Source organism: Lissotriton vulgaris, chromosome 3_1, assembly GCF_964263255.1.
Source record: "Lissotriton vulgaris chromosome 3_1, aLisVul1.2, whole genome shotgun sequence".
Taxonomy (NCBI): domain Eukaryota; kingdom Metazoa; phylum Chordata; class Amphibia; order Caudata; family Salamandridae; genus Lissotriton; species Lissotriton vulgaris.
This window is the reverse complement of record NC_141689.1, coordinates 1,938,261,021-1,938,278,246: the sequence shown is the minus strand read 5'-3', so window position 1 is coordinate 1,938,278,246 and position 17,226 is coordinate 1,938,261,021. Positions and strand designations below refer to the sequence as shown.

General features: G+C 44.1%; 1 protein-coding gene and 1 pseudogene across 1 annotated transcript in view; both read right to left on the bottom strand.

Annotated features, from left to right (window-relative positions):
- Nucleotides 1-17,226, bottom strand: part of CLCN3 (Cl-/H+ antiporter 3) — a 247,540-nt gene that overhangs the window by 125,022 nt on the left and 105,292 nt on the right. The window contains exon 6 of the mRNA XM_086963830.1: nt 3,761-3,841. Coding sequence (XP_086819956.1) covers nt 3,761-3,841 — 81 coding nt within the window. The remainder of the gene's footprint in view (nt 1-3,760; nt 3,842-17,226) is intronic.
- Nucleotides 5,302-6,722, bottom strand: LOC147728650 (glia-derived nexin pseudogene; annotated as a pseudogene).

Genomic DNA, 17,226 nt, shown 5'->3' with positions numbered 1-17,226 from the left:
TTCCTTGCTTGAACCGGTAGTAGGTCAATGACTTTCCGTAGGGTTTTCAGCGTTCCAAAACATTTGCCTGTTATTTTTTTAATATGATTTTCATATGTCAGGTTGGGGTCAAGCCATACTCCAAGGTTCTTGACTTTGATTTTAGGGGTTGGGAGCTGTCCAAGTGCTTCCGGCCACCAAGCTGATGTCCAGATAGAAGGTGCTCTTCCCATTACCATCACTTCTGTCTTACTGCCATTAAGTTTTAAGCAGTGGTCTGCCATCCATGCTGTTACTTCCGCCATACATTGGGAAAATTGATGTGCATTATGTTCTGGGTTTTGCAATAGTGTGACAATAAACTGAGTATTGTCAGCTTAAGATACAATAGACACTTCCACTGTATTAGCAAGGGGTCCCATATATAGGTTGAACAATGTGGGGCTCAGTATTGACCCCTGGGGAACTCCTTGTTATAGGGGAGATCTCTTGGAAGTGAATGTGTCTTGTGTAACCTAGAAACCCCTATCTGCCAGGAAGGATTTCATCCAGCTTAGAGCCATACCCCTGATTCCACAAAATTCTAATCTCTGTAGGAGGAGGCCATGGGAGACTGTATCACGGCTTGTGGGTCTCCTTTCGTCCTCCATCCAAGCATTCTTTCCCGGACCCCTTCATTACAGGGCCCTCCAGCGCTAAAAGGTCGAACATCTGAGGAAAGGACTCTCATATTCACAAGTGGTTCCATTGTCTCCAGAAGCAATCTAGGAGATGAACTGGTGGTTGGCCCTCATGGAGGCATGGAACGGCAGGGCGATTTTAGGCTCTCAACCCGATTCTCCCTATGGGCTGGTCCTACATCTTGAAAAGTTGTTGCAGTTATGTTCGTGCTTTACATGTGGAAGGAGGTAAGACCTACCTCCATGCATGAAATGCTAAACTACTCCGAGCCACTAAAAGATTTACTTTTACTGACTGCTTTGAAAACAGCAACAACTGCACTAAAATAATCTTTGCCATCGTGGAGAATTTCTCTGCTGCAGTAGCTGGCTCCACTACCATTATCCCCTCACAGGTCCTCTGCATCCAGCTTACCCCTCTTTCTCAGCAGCAACATCTAGAGTAATTTTGAGGCCCAGTCAGCCCCATCATCTCTTGCAGCACTCCTGCCTGTCATGACTAACATCTTTACCATGTGGCCAAACATCACCAGACAAGAAATACATTAATTTATGAGCACCCTCGGCCTCTGCTCACACCACACCTTCGCTACATGATTGAACACCATCAACTCACCCCTAACCCAGATACTGAATGACTGAATCAAAATATATCCTTTCCTGGCATCCGGAAGCACAGCACAGTGCTACCCCTGCTTAAGAAAAGCACAGCCGACTCGAAGACGCTAGCCAACTAACAGTTAATCTCCCTGCGACACTACCTGGCAAATGTCAGAGAAAATCATCAACAAATGACTAGTCACGCACCTTCACAACCACCACCTCTGTGACATCACTCAATCCGGATTCAGGCAGAGCACCAAGACAGCCCTCATCACTGACAGTGACAATATCTGACTGATCATGGACAGATGGGGCACTGCTGTCCTCATCCTACTAAACGTTCTTTCACCTCAAAATCATCCAACACCTCCATGATGCCGGCATGCAAAGTCCTGTGCTCCACTGCATCTGATCCTTCCAAACAAACCGCACCAAGTCAGTTAGTCTGACGTCCTTCATTTAGGTTGGCGTTAACCTCCTCTGAAGAGTTCCTAAGGAACATCGTTCAGCCCCAGACTCTCCACCATCTAGCCAGCGTCATCCATTCTCACAAAACCTACAACATCTCCTACACAGATGGCACCCAGCTCATCCTCACCCTCTCTGATAAAACAACAAGCACCCAGAGCAAATGTCTAAAACTCAACACAAACAAAACTGAATTATTACTTTTTGGCAACGACATCTAGCTATAGAACTCCACTTCCTAGTCTACAGAACTTGAACCAATATAGTGTTTGACAACCAGCTTGCCATGACGGGCTAAGTAAAGGCAGTGTCCAGCCTCCTGTTTGCACATCCTCAAAATGCCCAAGAAAGTCTTCAAGATCCTACTGGTCAATGCACACAGAGCCATCAACCAGGCCATCATCACCATAAAAACGGACTAACGTAATGCGTTCTATGTCGGAATCAACGCCTAACTGATCAGAACACTTCAAACCACACACATCGTAGTGGACAAACTCAGACTACATCCCTACACTCACATGAACCTCAACCTTAAAGACCTCCACTTGCTGTTCGATCATAAACGTGCACCCTTCAAACTTCTCACACGAACTTATAAAGCTCTGCATAACCTTGGCCCTACCAACCCCAACAATCGAATCTTCCACACACCCATCAAACACCTCTACTCAGCCAGTTGCCTACTCGCCCACATCCCCTACATATGTAGAACTAAAGTCAGTGGTCATTCTTTCCCCTACCTCACTCCCCAAAACCTGGAATAACCTTCCCCCACCCACCGAGACTCCTCCTCAGTACCAGAATACGCAAGAAACTGAAGACCTGGCTCTTCACCTAGACACTGCACAGACACTCTGTAAAGCACCTGTTTACCAGCATGAGGATACCCGTGTGTCAGTAACATACAACAACATAACATAACCCAAGAAAAGTACCTGATCCATTGAAAGAGAGCCAAGGCCTATTGCCTTCGAGAACCGAGAAGGATAAGCCTGCACCATTCCCAACCCTCATCATACCCTTCGTACTTTCTTAGATGTCTAGTGGAGATAGCTTTCTTCAACCACTGGTGTCTATTCCATTGACTGTGGGAGGCTTTACTGATTCCAGAGCCATTGAAATTCTCTTTTTAGTTGCTAGGGGTATGGAGATAATCCTAGTTGAGCACATGGTCTTCCACTGTTTGTATCACTGGGTATGGTATATTGTCTACCTACAATGCTGGGGACATTTCTCATTCTCAAATCACTGTTCTTGATTCAGAGGTCCACACATATAATAGCACTAGTTGTTACAGTGTATAGTGTGTGGCACCACTACTCTACTGGCTGTGATTCAAGCCTGAACAATTTCAAACCCATCCAGGTTGACCCGAAGCATCCCCTATTATTTAAATTTGGGTACATGGATCAGTGTTAACCGGAAATGTAGCACCTAGCACAAGGGAGATATAAGCAGATGAACAATTGTAACTTCAGCCCCTAGGTTGCTTGGACTTCTAACTTCTTTGTAGTCCCTGTTTTTAAATGTACTGGTTTTCACTTATCTGCTATTGAAGTTCTTTCCTTTTAAAAGTAAAGAAATGACAGGCCAAACAATTTATTAACTGGAATCTAGTGTGTCACTCTGTGTTGATTCTTTAAATCTCCCCATCTTATAAGATTTCACTGCTTGTCTCGGCTACCCCAAGAGAATACAAATCTGAATAAGTGTACCTGTTCTTTCAATAGAGATGCAATGATATTGTGACCCAAGGACAGCAGTGATAAATGACTGCAGGTTAGGGCTGTAAACCCTGACTCTCCGGGTCACAAATAAATGCATCACACATCCCTCAAACCTCTATTTATAACCTGAAACATTCTAACCAATGCATTTTTACAAACATTTCATGCTGAAAGAATCAGTTTACGGCCCCTTAGAAAGGCTTAGGTATTTAGCTACCTGCTCAGTGACAAACGTATTGCTAACTCCTACGATATTTATCTACGGTTTCCAAATGCACTCTGCTCTTCTTTAATACATACCTCCTCCAAACTAAAAAGAACTCCCCCAATTGGAGCTCCAAAGGCCACTGAAACTCCTGCAGCAGAAGCAGCTGAAAGTACCTGCAGAGAAACAAAAAACAATGAAATTGAATTGTTTTTTTGTTGCCTGGAATAAATACAAATGTTTAAATAGAGGTAGATTTTTGCCATCATTTGTTTGTTTGAAATGCAATTGAAATATACTGTGAAATGTCAACCTTAACCTCAAGAATTATATTTATGTGTGGGTTTTTTAGTGGACTAATACACGTTGCCTCAAGGGTGTTAAATCCTGGGCTCTAGGCACACATGATGTGACGGACACAAACACAGTGATGATAGTTACTAGTAATGGCCACAAGCATGAGCACTCGGGCTCCTGTATTGGCAGGGCACCTAACTGGTGACACCTTTTATGGGTGGGTTTGGAGCGAGCATATGGGCCAGCCCTCGAGGGAGTGGCTGGCAAAACACTAGACTGTGTCAAGCAGGACACAACATTCCTCCAAAATCTTATTAAAAACAAAAACAACAAACAAGAGTCCAACCTGCGAGAAGGAATAAGAAAACAACAAAAATAACTAAAGTCTCACAGTGCTGAGATGCAGTTCGCAGGACAGAGGTGGAAAAGTGCTGCTGGGAGCACCTGGGCATCTTGGCGTGTGTCCATACTTTAACAAGGTACATCTGGACACGAACACGGTGTGGATGAAGTCTGGCCCTTTCAGCTTTGTGTCAGTTGAGTGACAGTCCACTTAAACGATGTTAGTCGGTCCAGCATACTCTTGCTGTGGGTCAACTGATGTTGTATAGTTCAAACATAGGTGCATCAGAAGCCAGGTGGAGTCCATTATAAACACCTGATGATGATGCTCGATCCTTTGACGACAGGCTTGGCATTCTGTGACCTGTATAAGTCCCTGTTGCATGACCTGGCTACATCCCCATTGGTAAGGCAAAGCAAAGTCCATCTCTCACACTTGGGGGAGGCCTCTTGGATAATTTGCCATGGGACTGCCTATGGACTGCCTATGGGCTGCACTTGGTCTGCACGTGTCTGCATCTAGACAGCCGCAAGTCTACCTCGGAGCCACCGTCTAGTCACTCGTGCAACCTCAAGGGTAGAGTAAAAAGTGGCGACAGGCCACGCAATGCATGTACTTTCTATACATGCTCCAATATGTGGCGACAGGCCACGCAATGTCTGTCCCTTCAACACCTGCTCCAAAATGTCTTGACAGGCCACACATTCTCACAGGGACCTCCTACTCACTCAGTCATGTCCCTTGGACAATACATCTTCTTCTGTCACGGACCACTTATCGGTCCGGTACTGTCAATAGGACTGGGCGTCTTCCAGGTGGTCAGCCATTTCAGGGACGGTAGTGGAGATAGGTGTACGTTGATGGATCCGTTGATGGATCCGTTCTGTAGTGCCTTCCATACCCTGCTTACCCTTGATAAAAGTATTCCGGCGGCAACTCTGGATCACTGTGGGAGGTACAGAGCTCCCTTCTCTTTTTTGCAGTTGTGGCAAGCCACTAGAAGTGTGGGAAACTCCTTGGTGCTTCACAAATGGCAGGTAATCCCCCTTCCGCCTTCTCATCATTCTCTACAAACAAAGCATTCTCTAGAAATGACGAAAGACCCATTTGGAAACAATGGTAAGGAAACTCAATGACACTGCAGCGAAGACCACTGGGAGTGCTTGCTGAACCACTTATGAAGACAGACAACTGGGACATTATACTTGGTAAACAGGTTTCAGGTTTAAATCGGGATGTGCATTGCCCCTTGAAATACAGCGCATTGACAAGGATGAGCCTGGTTAGAGCGCTGTCAATAAGCTTTGATGCAATCAGACTTTAAATCTTACCCCTGGTTTCGTTTTGTACCCAATGGTTTATTATGGACGGTATTGCGCTGCTGTCCCCAAAATCCACACTTCTGACTTCGCTGTGGAACACCTCTCTGTTTCGTGCCATAAGGGGAGCTTCCATTTTAAACCCACTCTTCGAAAACACTCCATTGCATTTAAAACAATTTCTTTATTCTTTTTTGAGACAAGGATTTTGTTGATCTTCTGGAGGATTTTACCAACTCCGTGAACATTGTACCGCATCACCATCGTCAGCTGCTTTTTCGTCTTGCCATCTGCTCAAAACTGAAGCATTCCCAGCACTGAAGCAATCCCATGAGGTGAAAAGTACAATATTCTGCTGAGGATTAGATTTGATAACTTGATTGAATACCTGAATTCCTATATGAGATCTAAACTCCTCCAGGGATAACAGATTGAAATGAAGTTCAGAGCATAAAGTCAATGTGACCAACAAAAGAAATGAGAAGAGTTCCTCCAGAATCCTGCCCCATGAAAGCACTACCTTCCCGAGGTCTTACTCTTTCCTCACTGCAACTCCCAGTTTCGGAGGGAAAAAACACACCCTGAAACGCAGAGGAAAGTAAACCTTCCGGTCTTCCTTCTGAGCAGCACTTTACTCCCTTGGTATATTCCACAATCGGATTCGCGTCCTCTCTCTCTCTCTCCGAAGTGCACACCGCACTGATGCTCTCAGCTCGAGACAGTGTGGTGTGTTTTTATCAGAAGGGACAGCAATCAACATGCTGATAGTACCGCCATTTCAGCATGAGCGAGTCACTTACTGGGCGTGTGATGTTGTAGAGTGGCCGCAAGGTGGCGTTTCGACCACCTCTCCACATCCTGGGCTACAGCAGCTCTCCTTTTGCAGTGGGCACCCCTGAGGGCAACACTGAGCTCCAGCTGCAGGGTTTAGTACAGGCGAGGCTGCTTTCTCTGGCACAGCTACTGGCTCACTCACCGCTCGGTGGGGACTCCTTGGTCAAAGCAGTTACCGCCTCGGCCCGAGCACAGCAACGGGCCCTTGCAGGTTCCCACTAGCATCAGGAAGGCTGCTATGGGTGGAAAATTATGCTGCCTCATTGGGCCCACCTCCACCCCTCCACAACAGAGGGCTGCAGCGGCAGTGTAGAGTCCACTCTCCTCTTCGGGGCAGGCCCGGCTGTGCCGTCTCACATTCGCCCTCCCGCTGGGATGAACGTTGACAGCCACAGGCACTTCACACGGCACAAGGCCCAGCAATCACGGGGGCCCTGGCATATCCCTCTGTGCACGTCCTCCGACGACATCCAGCAAGCGGCACCGCTTTCAGTTGCGGTCAACGGACACGCAGGCAACTGGTAGATGGGTGCCTCTGACATAGGCTACCAGCCCCCAAGCGAGGAATAACAAAAACGGCTGCCAGCAGACGCGGGGAAAGACACGCTTTGACACCAATGTTAAATCTTGGCTCTAGGCCCACATTTTGTGGAAACTGACGGACACCAACACAGTGATGATAGTTACTAGTAATGGCCACGAGCATGTGCACTTGAGCTCCTTTAGTGGCAGGACATCTAACTGGTGACACCTGTGTTGAATGTGTGTGGGGTGAATATATGGGCCAGCCCTCGAGGGAGTGACTGGCGAAACACTAGAATGTGTCCAGTAGAACACAGCAAAGGGCACTTCAGAGTGCAGTTGCATACACTGGTGTACCTTGTTATTTAATACCTTTAGGAGTATGGAATCTCTTGTGAAAGGTCAGTAGAACATGAATGGTGAATTTTGTTCCTAATCTATAGTTATCTCACATTATCCTGCTCTTAGTATGGAAATCAGTTACCCAAAAGTCACTTTGCCTTAATGTACACAAATTACTGCAAAGGAATACAGAAGATAAGATGGCCAATGGTCAAAGGGCTGTTTGAAAAATAAATGTAAACCTAAACTTGTTAGGAATGGAGTTTCGGTTGGCACAGGTGTGCACTTTGTCAAAGGAGGAACGACCACTCTAGTCAGGGTAAGCTAGATACACACTAGAAGATAACCTGTGCTAACCTTCTGGCTTGACACAGAGCAGTCAGGTTTATCTAAAGAGGCATTGTGGCAAGTGTCTGAGCAACACCCTGACACACACACAGTAACACAATGAATACATAACAAATGTACTCCACATAGGGTTAGCAAAATAGATTATATTTCTTTGAGTAAAATAAGACCAAAATGACAAACGTGCAATAAATACAAGTCGAGATATGAATTTTAAGAGAATAAGGGGAAAATGGCGTTTTGATGGTTACTTGAAGTCACATCGGACCGTGGCTAAGTCAACAATTCAATCCGAAAGCAATGGAGTGCAGGCCGGGTACAGAAGCCACACGGGCCAGGGTAACATAGTACCTTGTTCATAGTTGCAAACCCAAGATGCAGGGTCGATGCGTCAATGTCACTCCCGCAGTCGAGGGGATGCGCTAATTTCACACACACGTTGATAGGGATGTGTTGGTTTCCAAAGTCCAAAAACAAGCGTTGAAGCCGCGATGCGTTAATTTTATTTATTTATTTACTGGCATTTTTAGAGCGCAACCAAATACCCGTGGGCGTCTCGGCGCTAGACTGCAGTAATGTCTATCCTGAGAAGTAGATACGGTGGGCTGAGGATGTGAGTTACTGGTCAAATAACCACGTTTTTAGTTGTTTCCTAAACTGTAGGAGTGATGAGCTGGATTTGATGTAGTAAGGTAGGGAATTCCAGATCTTAGAAGCTGCAGCAGGAAAGCGACGGTCGCCCCAAGTAGCTGTTCTACTGCGTGGAGTGATTAGTTGATTGAGTGTAGAGGAGCGGAGTGTTCTGACTGGATTGTAGGGTTTTAGTTGATCTTTAAGGAAGCGAGGCCCCTGGTCCTGCATTACTTTGTAAACTATACACATGGCTTTAAACTTTATTCTATTTTGGATAGACAGCCAGTGATAGGTTCTCAGAGTATCTGAGATGGGGGTGAATTTGGGTTTTTTGGATAGCAGGCGTGCCGCCGCGTTTTGTACAGTCTGGAGTTTTTTGGTGACTCTTTTTTGTGCATTTAGAAGAAGGCCATTGCAATAGTCAAGGGAGGTAAGGACCAGTGATGTAACCAGGGTCTTGGCGGCCGTGTCAGGTAGAAAAGGCAAGATTTTTCTGATCATCCTGAGTTTGTAATGGGCCGTGGAAGCTACCTTGTTAGCATGGGTCATAAAGTTGAGTTGGTCATCAAACATGACTCCCAGATTTCTGGCCTTGGAGGCGGGACAAGGTGGGGTGCCGAAAGTTGATGGCCACCAGGCTGTGGGCCAAGATGGTGAGAGCTTGCCAAAGATGACCACCTCCGTTTTGTCGGAGTTTAGCTTCAGGCAGTTACCTGCCATCCATTCACCTATCGCCGTCATACCAGTTTGGAACCGTTCGGCCACCTCCTGACCATCACCCTTAATGGCCAGTACCAGCTGCGTGTCGTCGGCGTATGAGGTTAGGCTCATCCCATGTGCTTTGATGACACTAGCAAGGTCCGACACGTAGATGTTAAAAAGTGTCGGACTTAGGGATGAGCCTTGAGGAACCCCACACGGTAACGACCGACTGGCAGATTGGAATGGGCCGAGAGTGACCGCCTGGGTTCTGTTAGCCAGGAAGGACGTCAGTAGATCTTTTGCGGTGGACTGGATGCCCATTTTTTCGACACCACTACACCAGGTTCCTCTATGCATGTTGAAGGGATGAGAGGATCGTCCTTCTGTGGTGGCGGTGATGCATCAGTGGATGTGGCAGTTCCGGTGAAGCTGCTTGGTCCCCAAGTGTGATGCGCCGATTAAGCTTCCACAACAGGGTTGATGAGCCAATTCTGCTTCCAGAAGACAGGAGGAGCGTCAGTTTAATTGGTGTAAGTATCTGGGTCCACATCCAGTGAACCAGGCACAGGAACAGGGGTAGAGACGTTTTCTGAGTATCAATAATAGGAGGCAAGTCAATAAGCCCTTGCCGCACACTTGGATAAAAAGGAAGATTGCAGTTCTCCTTCAGCAGTCAGAGAGCAGCAGGCCAGCACAAGAGAAAAGCAGGTCTTCCAGGTCAGCAGTCCAGCAAGGTGTCCTTTAAGCAGTACAGCAGTTCTTCTGACAGAGTTTAAGTTGTAGGTCCAGAAGTTTCTGATTTTAGGGGATCAGAGACTCAATAATTATACCCAGTTGGGACGTGGAGGTGACTTCAAAGAATGGTCTCTGAAGTGCACAATTATCCGTTCAAATCAGCCCTTGCCATCAATTACCTGTGGGGGTAATCCGCAGTCTCTGTGAGGTCAGGCTACTACCTATTGAAGGGTGTCAGCCCTTCCCACCCTTCCTGTCCAGGAAGAGCCATCAGAATACAGCTGTATTTAGATGGGTACTCAGACACACCTAGCCTTCTGAGACAACAGTTCTGTGGTTTGCCTCTCATTCACAAATGAATGCATTGCGGAATGAAACATCAGTTTGGAGTCACCTGTATAGTTCTGGAATTGATAAGGAATGTACATAAGGAGGTTGTAAAATTAGATCATAAAAGCTATCTGGTTATAGGGAAGAACACAAGTCCCCTGAGACACAACTATGCTGCACTGTCTGTAATAATAAGTCTCCCGTTACCACTCTGGCTTCCCTAACACAAAGGAAAGACTTCACACCATTGCTGGTGGCTTTCTTCATTCCCACCATTTCTTTCACCCTATTCATGGCTGCACATTCAGAAGCGCAGGCTTTGCCCTACTACTATTAATTTCCTTTGTACATATTTTTGCAGCATCATTGTGGAGGTTTTTTTTACCCACTTCCAAACACTATTGGACAATCAAAGCAATCTATATCTATACATCAGCCAGTGGGTAGAGTGAGAATATTGCCATTTGAAAAGAACAATTACCTCTTTTAAAATGCTAAAGAGTTCTTTATAATGGCTAACTGCTTCTTTAATCTTGGAAGTCTTCTTCTGGTTTTAAAAAGATTTCTTAGAGACTAACTTTCTTTGAGCTTCCAGCCAATGGCGTCTGTTGGTTCCTTCTAACAGGCTGTCTCAATATCCTTAAGATGAACACCAGTGGTTCGTACTGGTTAGCCTTTTATTTTCAGAGACTTTCAGTGCAGCCCATTCATCCACAATTGCGCACAAGTTGTTAATTTATCAATTTGTTCTCTTTTTTATATACTCTCCCTTGGAACATCTGTGCTCTTCTCCATCTATAACGTTTTTAAAGTTATATCATAACTCCTACTTAGGTTAAACAGAAGCAAAGAGTGGTCTGACAAATTCCATTGTAGCCAGAGACTTCCACTTTTTGCAACCTGAGTGGGCTCACGGCATCTAATAAAGTTGGTATTGTTGCGAGTGAGTCACATCTCATTTTAGCTTGGAGAAGCAAGTTGGCCTTTTCTCTCACTATGAGGTCGTAGGGTGATAGCACATGACAAGCACTTGCTGCGCATACTTTCAAACATCACTAGGTTTTCCTTTTTTTTCACATTTGGCACCGGTTTCGTTTTTTGGTCTTGAAAGTCACCAAAGATGATAAAACGTGAGCAGTCTGGTGAGTACCTAACAGCAGCTCCCTTGGTGGTGCTTACGTGAGGTATCAGACCGTTCACACATTTTTCTCCATGTGCACTTACATATGGGGTCATAAGCGGGGATGATTGACAAACATTTAAATTAGGAAACCAAGACCCGGTTATGAGAAGCATTTTTTAGAAGCCATTCCTTGGGTGGAGAGTTTACTACCTTGCCTATAGGTCCTTGGAAAAATTACTTGTCTGTCTCCAGATCAGGTCTCTATGGATATATTTTTGTTATGAGTGGAGGGCGAACTGTTTTGTAAATCCCTCTTTTGCTCCTTATTGTGGATGATGAATCATCCCAAGCCAATGAGTTGGAACTCCAATTGTACTTTACAACAGCTGTAAACAGCACTAACATACAAGAAAAGCTATATAATAGTATTTATTTAGTTGTATGGTCTTCTTTAATGAAATGTGACATGCTTCAATCAATGAGGGCAAGGTACTCTGAGGGACACTGTACCTCAAATGCTTAAGTTTAACGGTGAAACGATAATATCATAGTGAGCATTTTAGACAGGAAGGCATGAGGGGTACGCTTGAATCTATGAAAGATACAAATGCTGTAAAATTGTAATTGCGCATAACTGTTTCCTTCTTCAGCATAAGATCTTTCTAACCTTCACAAGCTTTAATCAGATTGGCAAGGAGCAGGTTGCCATTAATATATTAGTTTACATCCAACTACAACATGCAGTGAGCGGTAGGTGGGTTAACGATACTGAAGTAGTCGACAAAGCTAAGGGACCACCTCTCCCGCTGCGGTTTACCTTGCGAATTCCATAGCAGTCTGCTCTTCTATGTGGTTGCTCTGTAAATGCCTACCTGGCATAGAGAGCTCCCTCTCATTAGGATATGCTGACATTTCACCAACTTGTCTAGAAGCACAAATTCAAGGTGTTTAGGAGTCAGGGTCTCAAACTCGGGGATGCGGAGTCATGATTCAAAATCTGTTAAATGGGTTCAATAAGAAGATACCAGAATGGGTCTAGTAAGATCTGAAACACTTTTGGCACATGTAGAAGGTGTGTAAAGCAATATTATCCCCGCCATGCCGGGGAGATGAGAATGAGGCTACAAGGTTCCTTCTTGATCTTTCTGATAGCCCATGAATGAAGGGAAAAGAGGGAAAAGTGTGAACAAAGGTCCTGTGTAATCTTATTGATAAGGTATCTCTCGCTTGAAAACGACTGAGACTTCATTAGATCACTCTACACCCACCCTCCCATCCCCCACCTCGAAAGTCCAACTTCTGGTAACAGTCCACAATGTGGACAAGATCAGATTTCACAGGAACCCCGAGTCTCCAATGGTCTCTGATTGGTGGGCACCAAGATAAAACTGGTGCTTTCACCAGAGCATTTGACATCAGTGTTTAATGGAGCCCACAGTAAGTTGTGGGCGATTTTCTTAGCTACCCATTTGCTAAGAAATTTACAAAGAAAAGCAAGTGGCTACGTTCCAGGGAGTACCCACGCTCCAGGGAGTACCCAAGAGTGCCAGTTTGGCATCATCCCCAAATGAAAACAAGTTGGCTTCAAAAGCTGGCTTATCTTCACATATAACAGACTTCTTCCTGACAGTCAGTAATGAGGTAAAGAAATGGTGAGGGGCACATACAAAACATTTAACATCTTCTCAAATAGTTGGATATTCCTCACAATTAGCCAAAACTGAGCCATGCATGGAGCCAAAAATCATTTCAGCATGCCATTATGACGTGCGCTTGGGTCCTAACCCCCCCTAGAAATGGCGAAGATGTCTATATAACTAATGCTGATAGAAGAGATCCTGAAGATAGGAAGGCAACATGGATTCTAGGGATTAGATTCAGAAACAAATAAGGGAGGTAAGGAATGAGTCTGTTTCTGTAGCAGTAATTCAGAATTTCTGGATCACTTTGCATGATATATCAAACATCTAGTTTTTAGCCAACAGAATGGTAGCTGCTGGAAACCAAGTATCTAACACTTAGTTAGCTATCTTGAATCCAATGTTTGATGTGAGGAATGAAATGTCAAGTGTGCCTGTTTCCCAAGTGTGGATCAATAAGACGCACTGCCTGCTACATTGAATTCAGACGTTAAATAAATTAAAATGTGGGTGGGATGCGAAAGCTTGGTGTTAATCATGCTTATGTATTTCTCTGTCTTTTACACATGTATGCTGATGTGAAAACCCAATAAAGAATTAAAAAACAAACAAAGAAAAATGGAGGCGGTAAAGTAAAATATTTGCCCAGCAGCTAAGCCGTGTTAGCCAACATATGAATGCCCTAATAGTAATAACGTTAAGGCCGAAATACTTATCCTGCCCAGGGAGCAGAAAGTATTTAATTGGACCCACTGCAAATATTCAATCAGCAGAGCTATTAGGCAGGACGGATGCGGGTCCCAGTTCACACCATTTTACTACAGTGTTTGAGAAAAGTAATGAAAAAGCTAAGAAAATAACGTGTTGTTTTGTGGATCATAACATAAAGGTCCTACAGAACACTCTAAACGCTTTTATCCACCTTTTGCTAATCATACATCACAGAAAGACAGTTTTACTAGAAGCTCTTCAATGATGGGCAATCCTATCATATCACTACACAAGAATAGTGACGGGTGGAATTAACCATGTGTGCAATCTGGGCACGGATTAAAACTTGCGAGGGGGCATGGCTCCATTACGCCATGGATAATTCACAAAAGGAAAATCAACGTATTCAGTCACTGTATTAAATATTAAGGTGACATCTAAAAGGGGAAGCGCTATCAAGATAGAAGGTAACATTGCTAGTAACGATCTTTTAAGTGATATATTTGAGTCAGCAGCAGCCCAAGTTTTGAAAGATTCCACAACACATGGAGGACGAGAGTGCCTATGCAGCAGTTTTATTGATAAATATAAGAGAAATCACTAACATAAAAGACTGATTACAACTAGGCAAACCGTACTGAAAGACCCTAATACATACATACCAGTAAATAAAAACAATAATCTAACGAGAGAGTGAGCTGCAGTGTTAAGAGAAATGGCCATGGTATTTGTACCCCAAGGAGGGGTGAATCATACACAATTTTTTTGTTGTTTTCAAATTAAGTTCAAAACAATGTTAGATATTCAAAAATCTACTGTAGCATCATTCCCCTCAAAGTAGACATACATTAGTTTGTCAAACCACACTTCGTAAAGCAACTTCCATATTAAAACAAGCACTAACAAAGTCAATTCAGCTATCCTTTTCAGGCGTTCATTGTTGAGGGTGTCATTCATATGTCTTCGAAATCATGTTGCTATCATTGGTTAATAGGGCTGTCATTTGTGAGAGGTGGAGAGACCAACTGACAAATTCAACAATATATTAGCTTGTGAAATGAAAGAACAGGACTCGAAACGTAGTCCACAAATGACAGATTGGCAGTGGGGTTGCCACCTCACTCCAAGTGTACTCCTGTCACCCAAAAAGACCTCAAGGCATGCACGTATGAAAAGCCCCTGCGTGGATTTATTTCCATGTTTTTTAAAGGAAAGCAAAATCGTGACGTCAATGCAGCGGAACAAAAAACAGGCACTGGTGAATTTCTGACATCTGCATAGCTTTAAAATGGGCACAGGACATGTATGTCACCCATTGCACCCATGCCAGCCAAGATGCCAAGCATGCCATGATCAGGAGGCCCATTTGTAATAAGAACATGGAAACTACTGGTCTTAGCAAGCCCAGCACCACCAGCTAAAAATGAGGACTGGAAAAAAGCTGTCCAATGCAAACTTCAGACTAAACCAAACAGCATTCAAAACCATTCAATAATTATAAAGACTACCAGATGAGTGTGCATGAAACGGACACCATGTTGCTGTCAAATATTTCCTTCTACACACTACTGTAATCTAGAACCCAAGTCTAATTAGTTCGAATGTGAAAAACTAACACTACAACTTCCCAAGTACTCTCAGGTGTTAAATGAGTGTCCAGGGGTATAACTTTGTGCCCCTAACAATAGTCATCTGGTAACCCTAACAATCCCGTACCAGGTTTCAGTATGGTCTGTCAAGCTATCATGGTGATGCGGTATCTGACTGTTTGAAGACTAGCAGGTAAAGCCCACAAGGCCTACCCCGGCTACCATTTTCTAGCAAGATGTGCCTGATGCAACAGCAACAGCACGCTAGGAGTGACAAAACAGACTTGGAGGCTGCTACTGTAATACATTACATGTCTCTACAGGGCAAACGGCCCACAGGGTCATTTGTTCCAGGAACTCAAATAGAGTGGACACCATCCAGCACCAATCCATGCAAGATAAAAGAAATAGGTTTACTGTAGAAAAGCCCCATATGCCCGCTTCTGCAACTGTAGGACAAATACACACAGCAGAGATGAGGGGCTGCTCACTGGCACCTTGGCTGACTGAGGATTCCCCCACTCCAAGTAGGCATTTCCACATCATGGATAAATGACTCATAAATGTTGGTTGCAGGAAAATTAACAATCCATGCATTTAAAGGTATAATCACTTGCTGCATCACAGAGGAACATGGACACATCACTAGTTAGCTAACCACGTTTTTGCAACAGATTTATGCTCCCCTCAGAGCATCTGATCAGAAATTAGTTCCAATAGTAGACCTGAATAAAATAAGCTGTTATCTTCGCACTTTATGAAAACAAAGTATATGTTTTGCGCTACCTCATTCCAATGCTGTATTGTACATTACAGTGGCTGAACTTATGCAAACACTCTTCAATAGCATGCATAGAAGAGAAGGAGTGCTTTGCCTGACCTCTTCAATAATGTGGATAAGAGTGTAGAAAACTCTGCTGCATAAATGAATGTGCATACTGCACAATGAGTAGAAGAGGAATGAGCTAGTGGTAGGGTTTTACATCGGGGCAAGGACCTCCTGGAGCTATTTGTAATAAAAAAAAATTTGAGTACTGCACATGCTGAACATTAGTGAGTCATATATTTGGCCCATTGCAGCTACTATGTTTGAAAGGGCAAAAGGTACCATTTTAGCAATTGCTGGCCATGGCTTAGATTCTACAAATAAAGCACATGAACTTGCAGGCCATGATGATGCGATAGCCTTCACCCATATTGCCCTTGCATCTGCCATCTGCTATCTATTTGGAGATCAGACATCATCTATATAGCTCAAGCATCCACTGGCTCTGACAATATGAAAAACTGCTCCTAAATAGCATCTCCATCTTCTGCCTACGCATGAGCCTTAAACTCAACTATACAGCAACTGTAACTGCTAACCACCATAAGGAGGCAGCAGACTTCAATATCACTGCACCTGTCGGAAATGTGGATAAGATAGAGTTCACCTACACTGCATGTAATGTTATGTTAAAATTTCTTATAGAGCGCAAGTACACCGATTGGTTTCTTGGCGCTGTTTCTAGGGTTTGCGGGAGCCGTTAGTTTAGTCGTATGCTTGAGTGAATAACCATGTCTCGAGAAGTCTACTGAATCTAGAAAGGTCAGTGCAGGCTCTAATGCCAAATTGCATGGTATTCCAGAATCTAGGAGCCAGCACTGCAAACCCGCATCCGCCTTGTCGCTTTAATTTATCTGTTGACAATGAGTGGAGTATAAGCTTCAACCACACAGCTTCTGCATCACCTTTGTATGATGGTGTAACTTTACACCTATTTATTATGCGCTGCTCGATTTCCCAAAAACACCTTCAGTTGTATTCAGTCTCACCATGACTTTACATATAGTTAGAGAAAGACTTCAGCAGCATTGTGAATCACTGCATGACAACATTATGACAAGAGCAAGACAAATTTGGTAGTTACAAACAGTTTGTATACCTGTATAGGCACTTTGATTTTCAGTGGTTAATTTTCACTTTTTTTTTTTCATATCTTGAAAAAATATGGCTTTGAGGTGGATGCTTTTTCATGCAAGTGTTTTGTGCTTAGGCTACGAGATACCAATATTGAACAGGGTGCGTATGCCAAAGGTCATATAATGCTTAT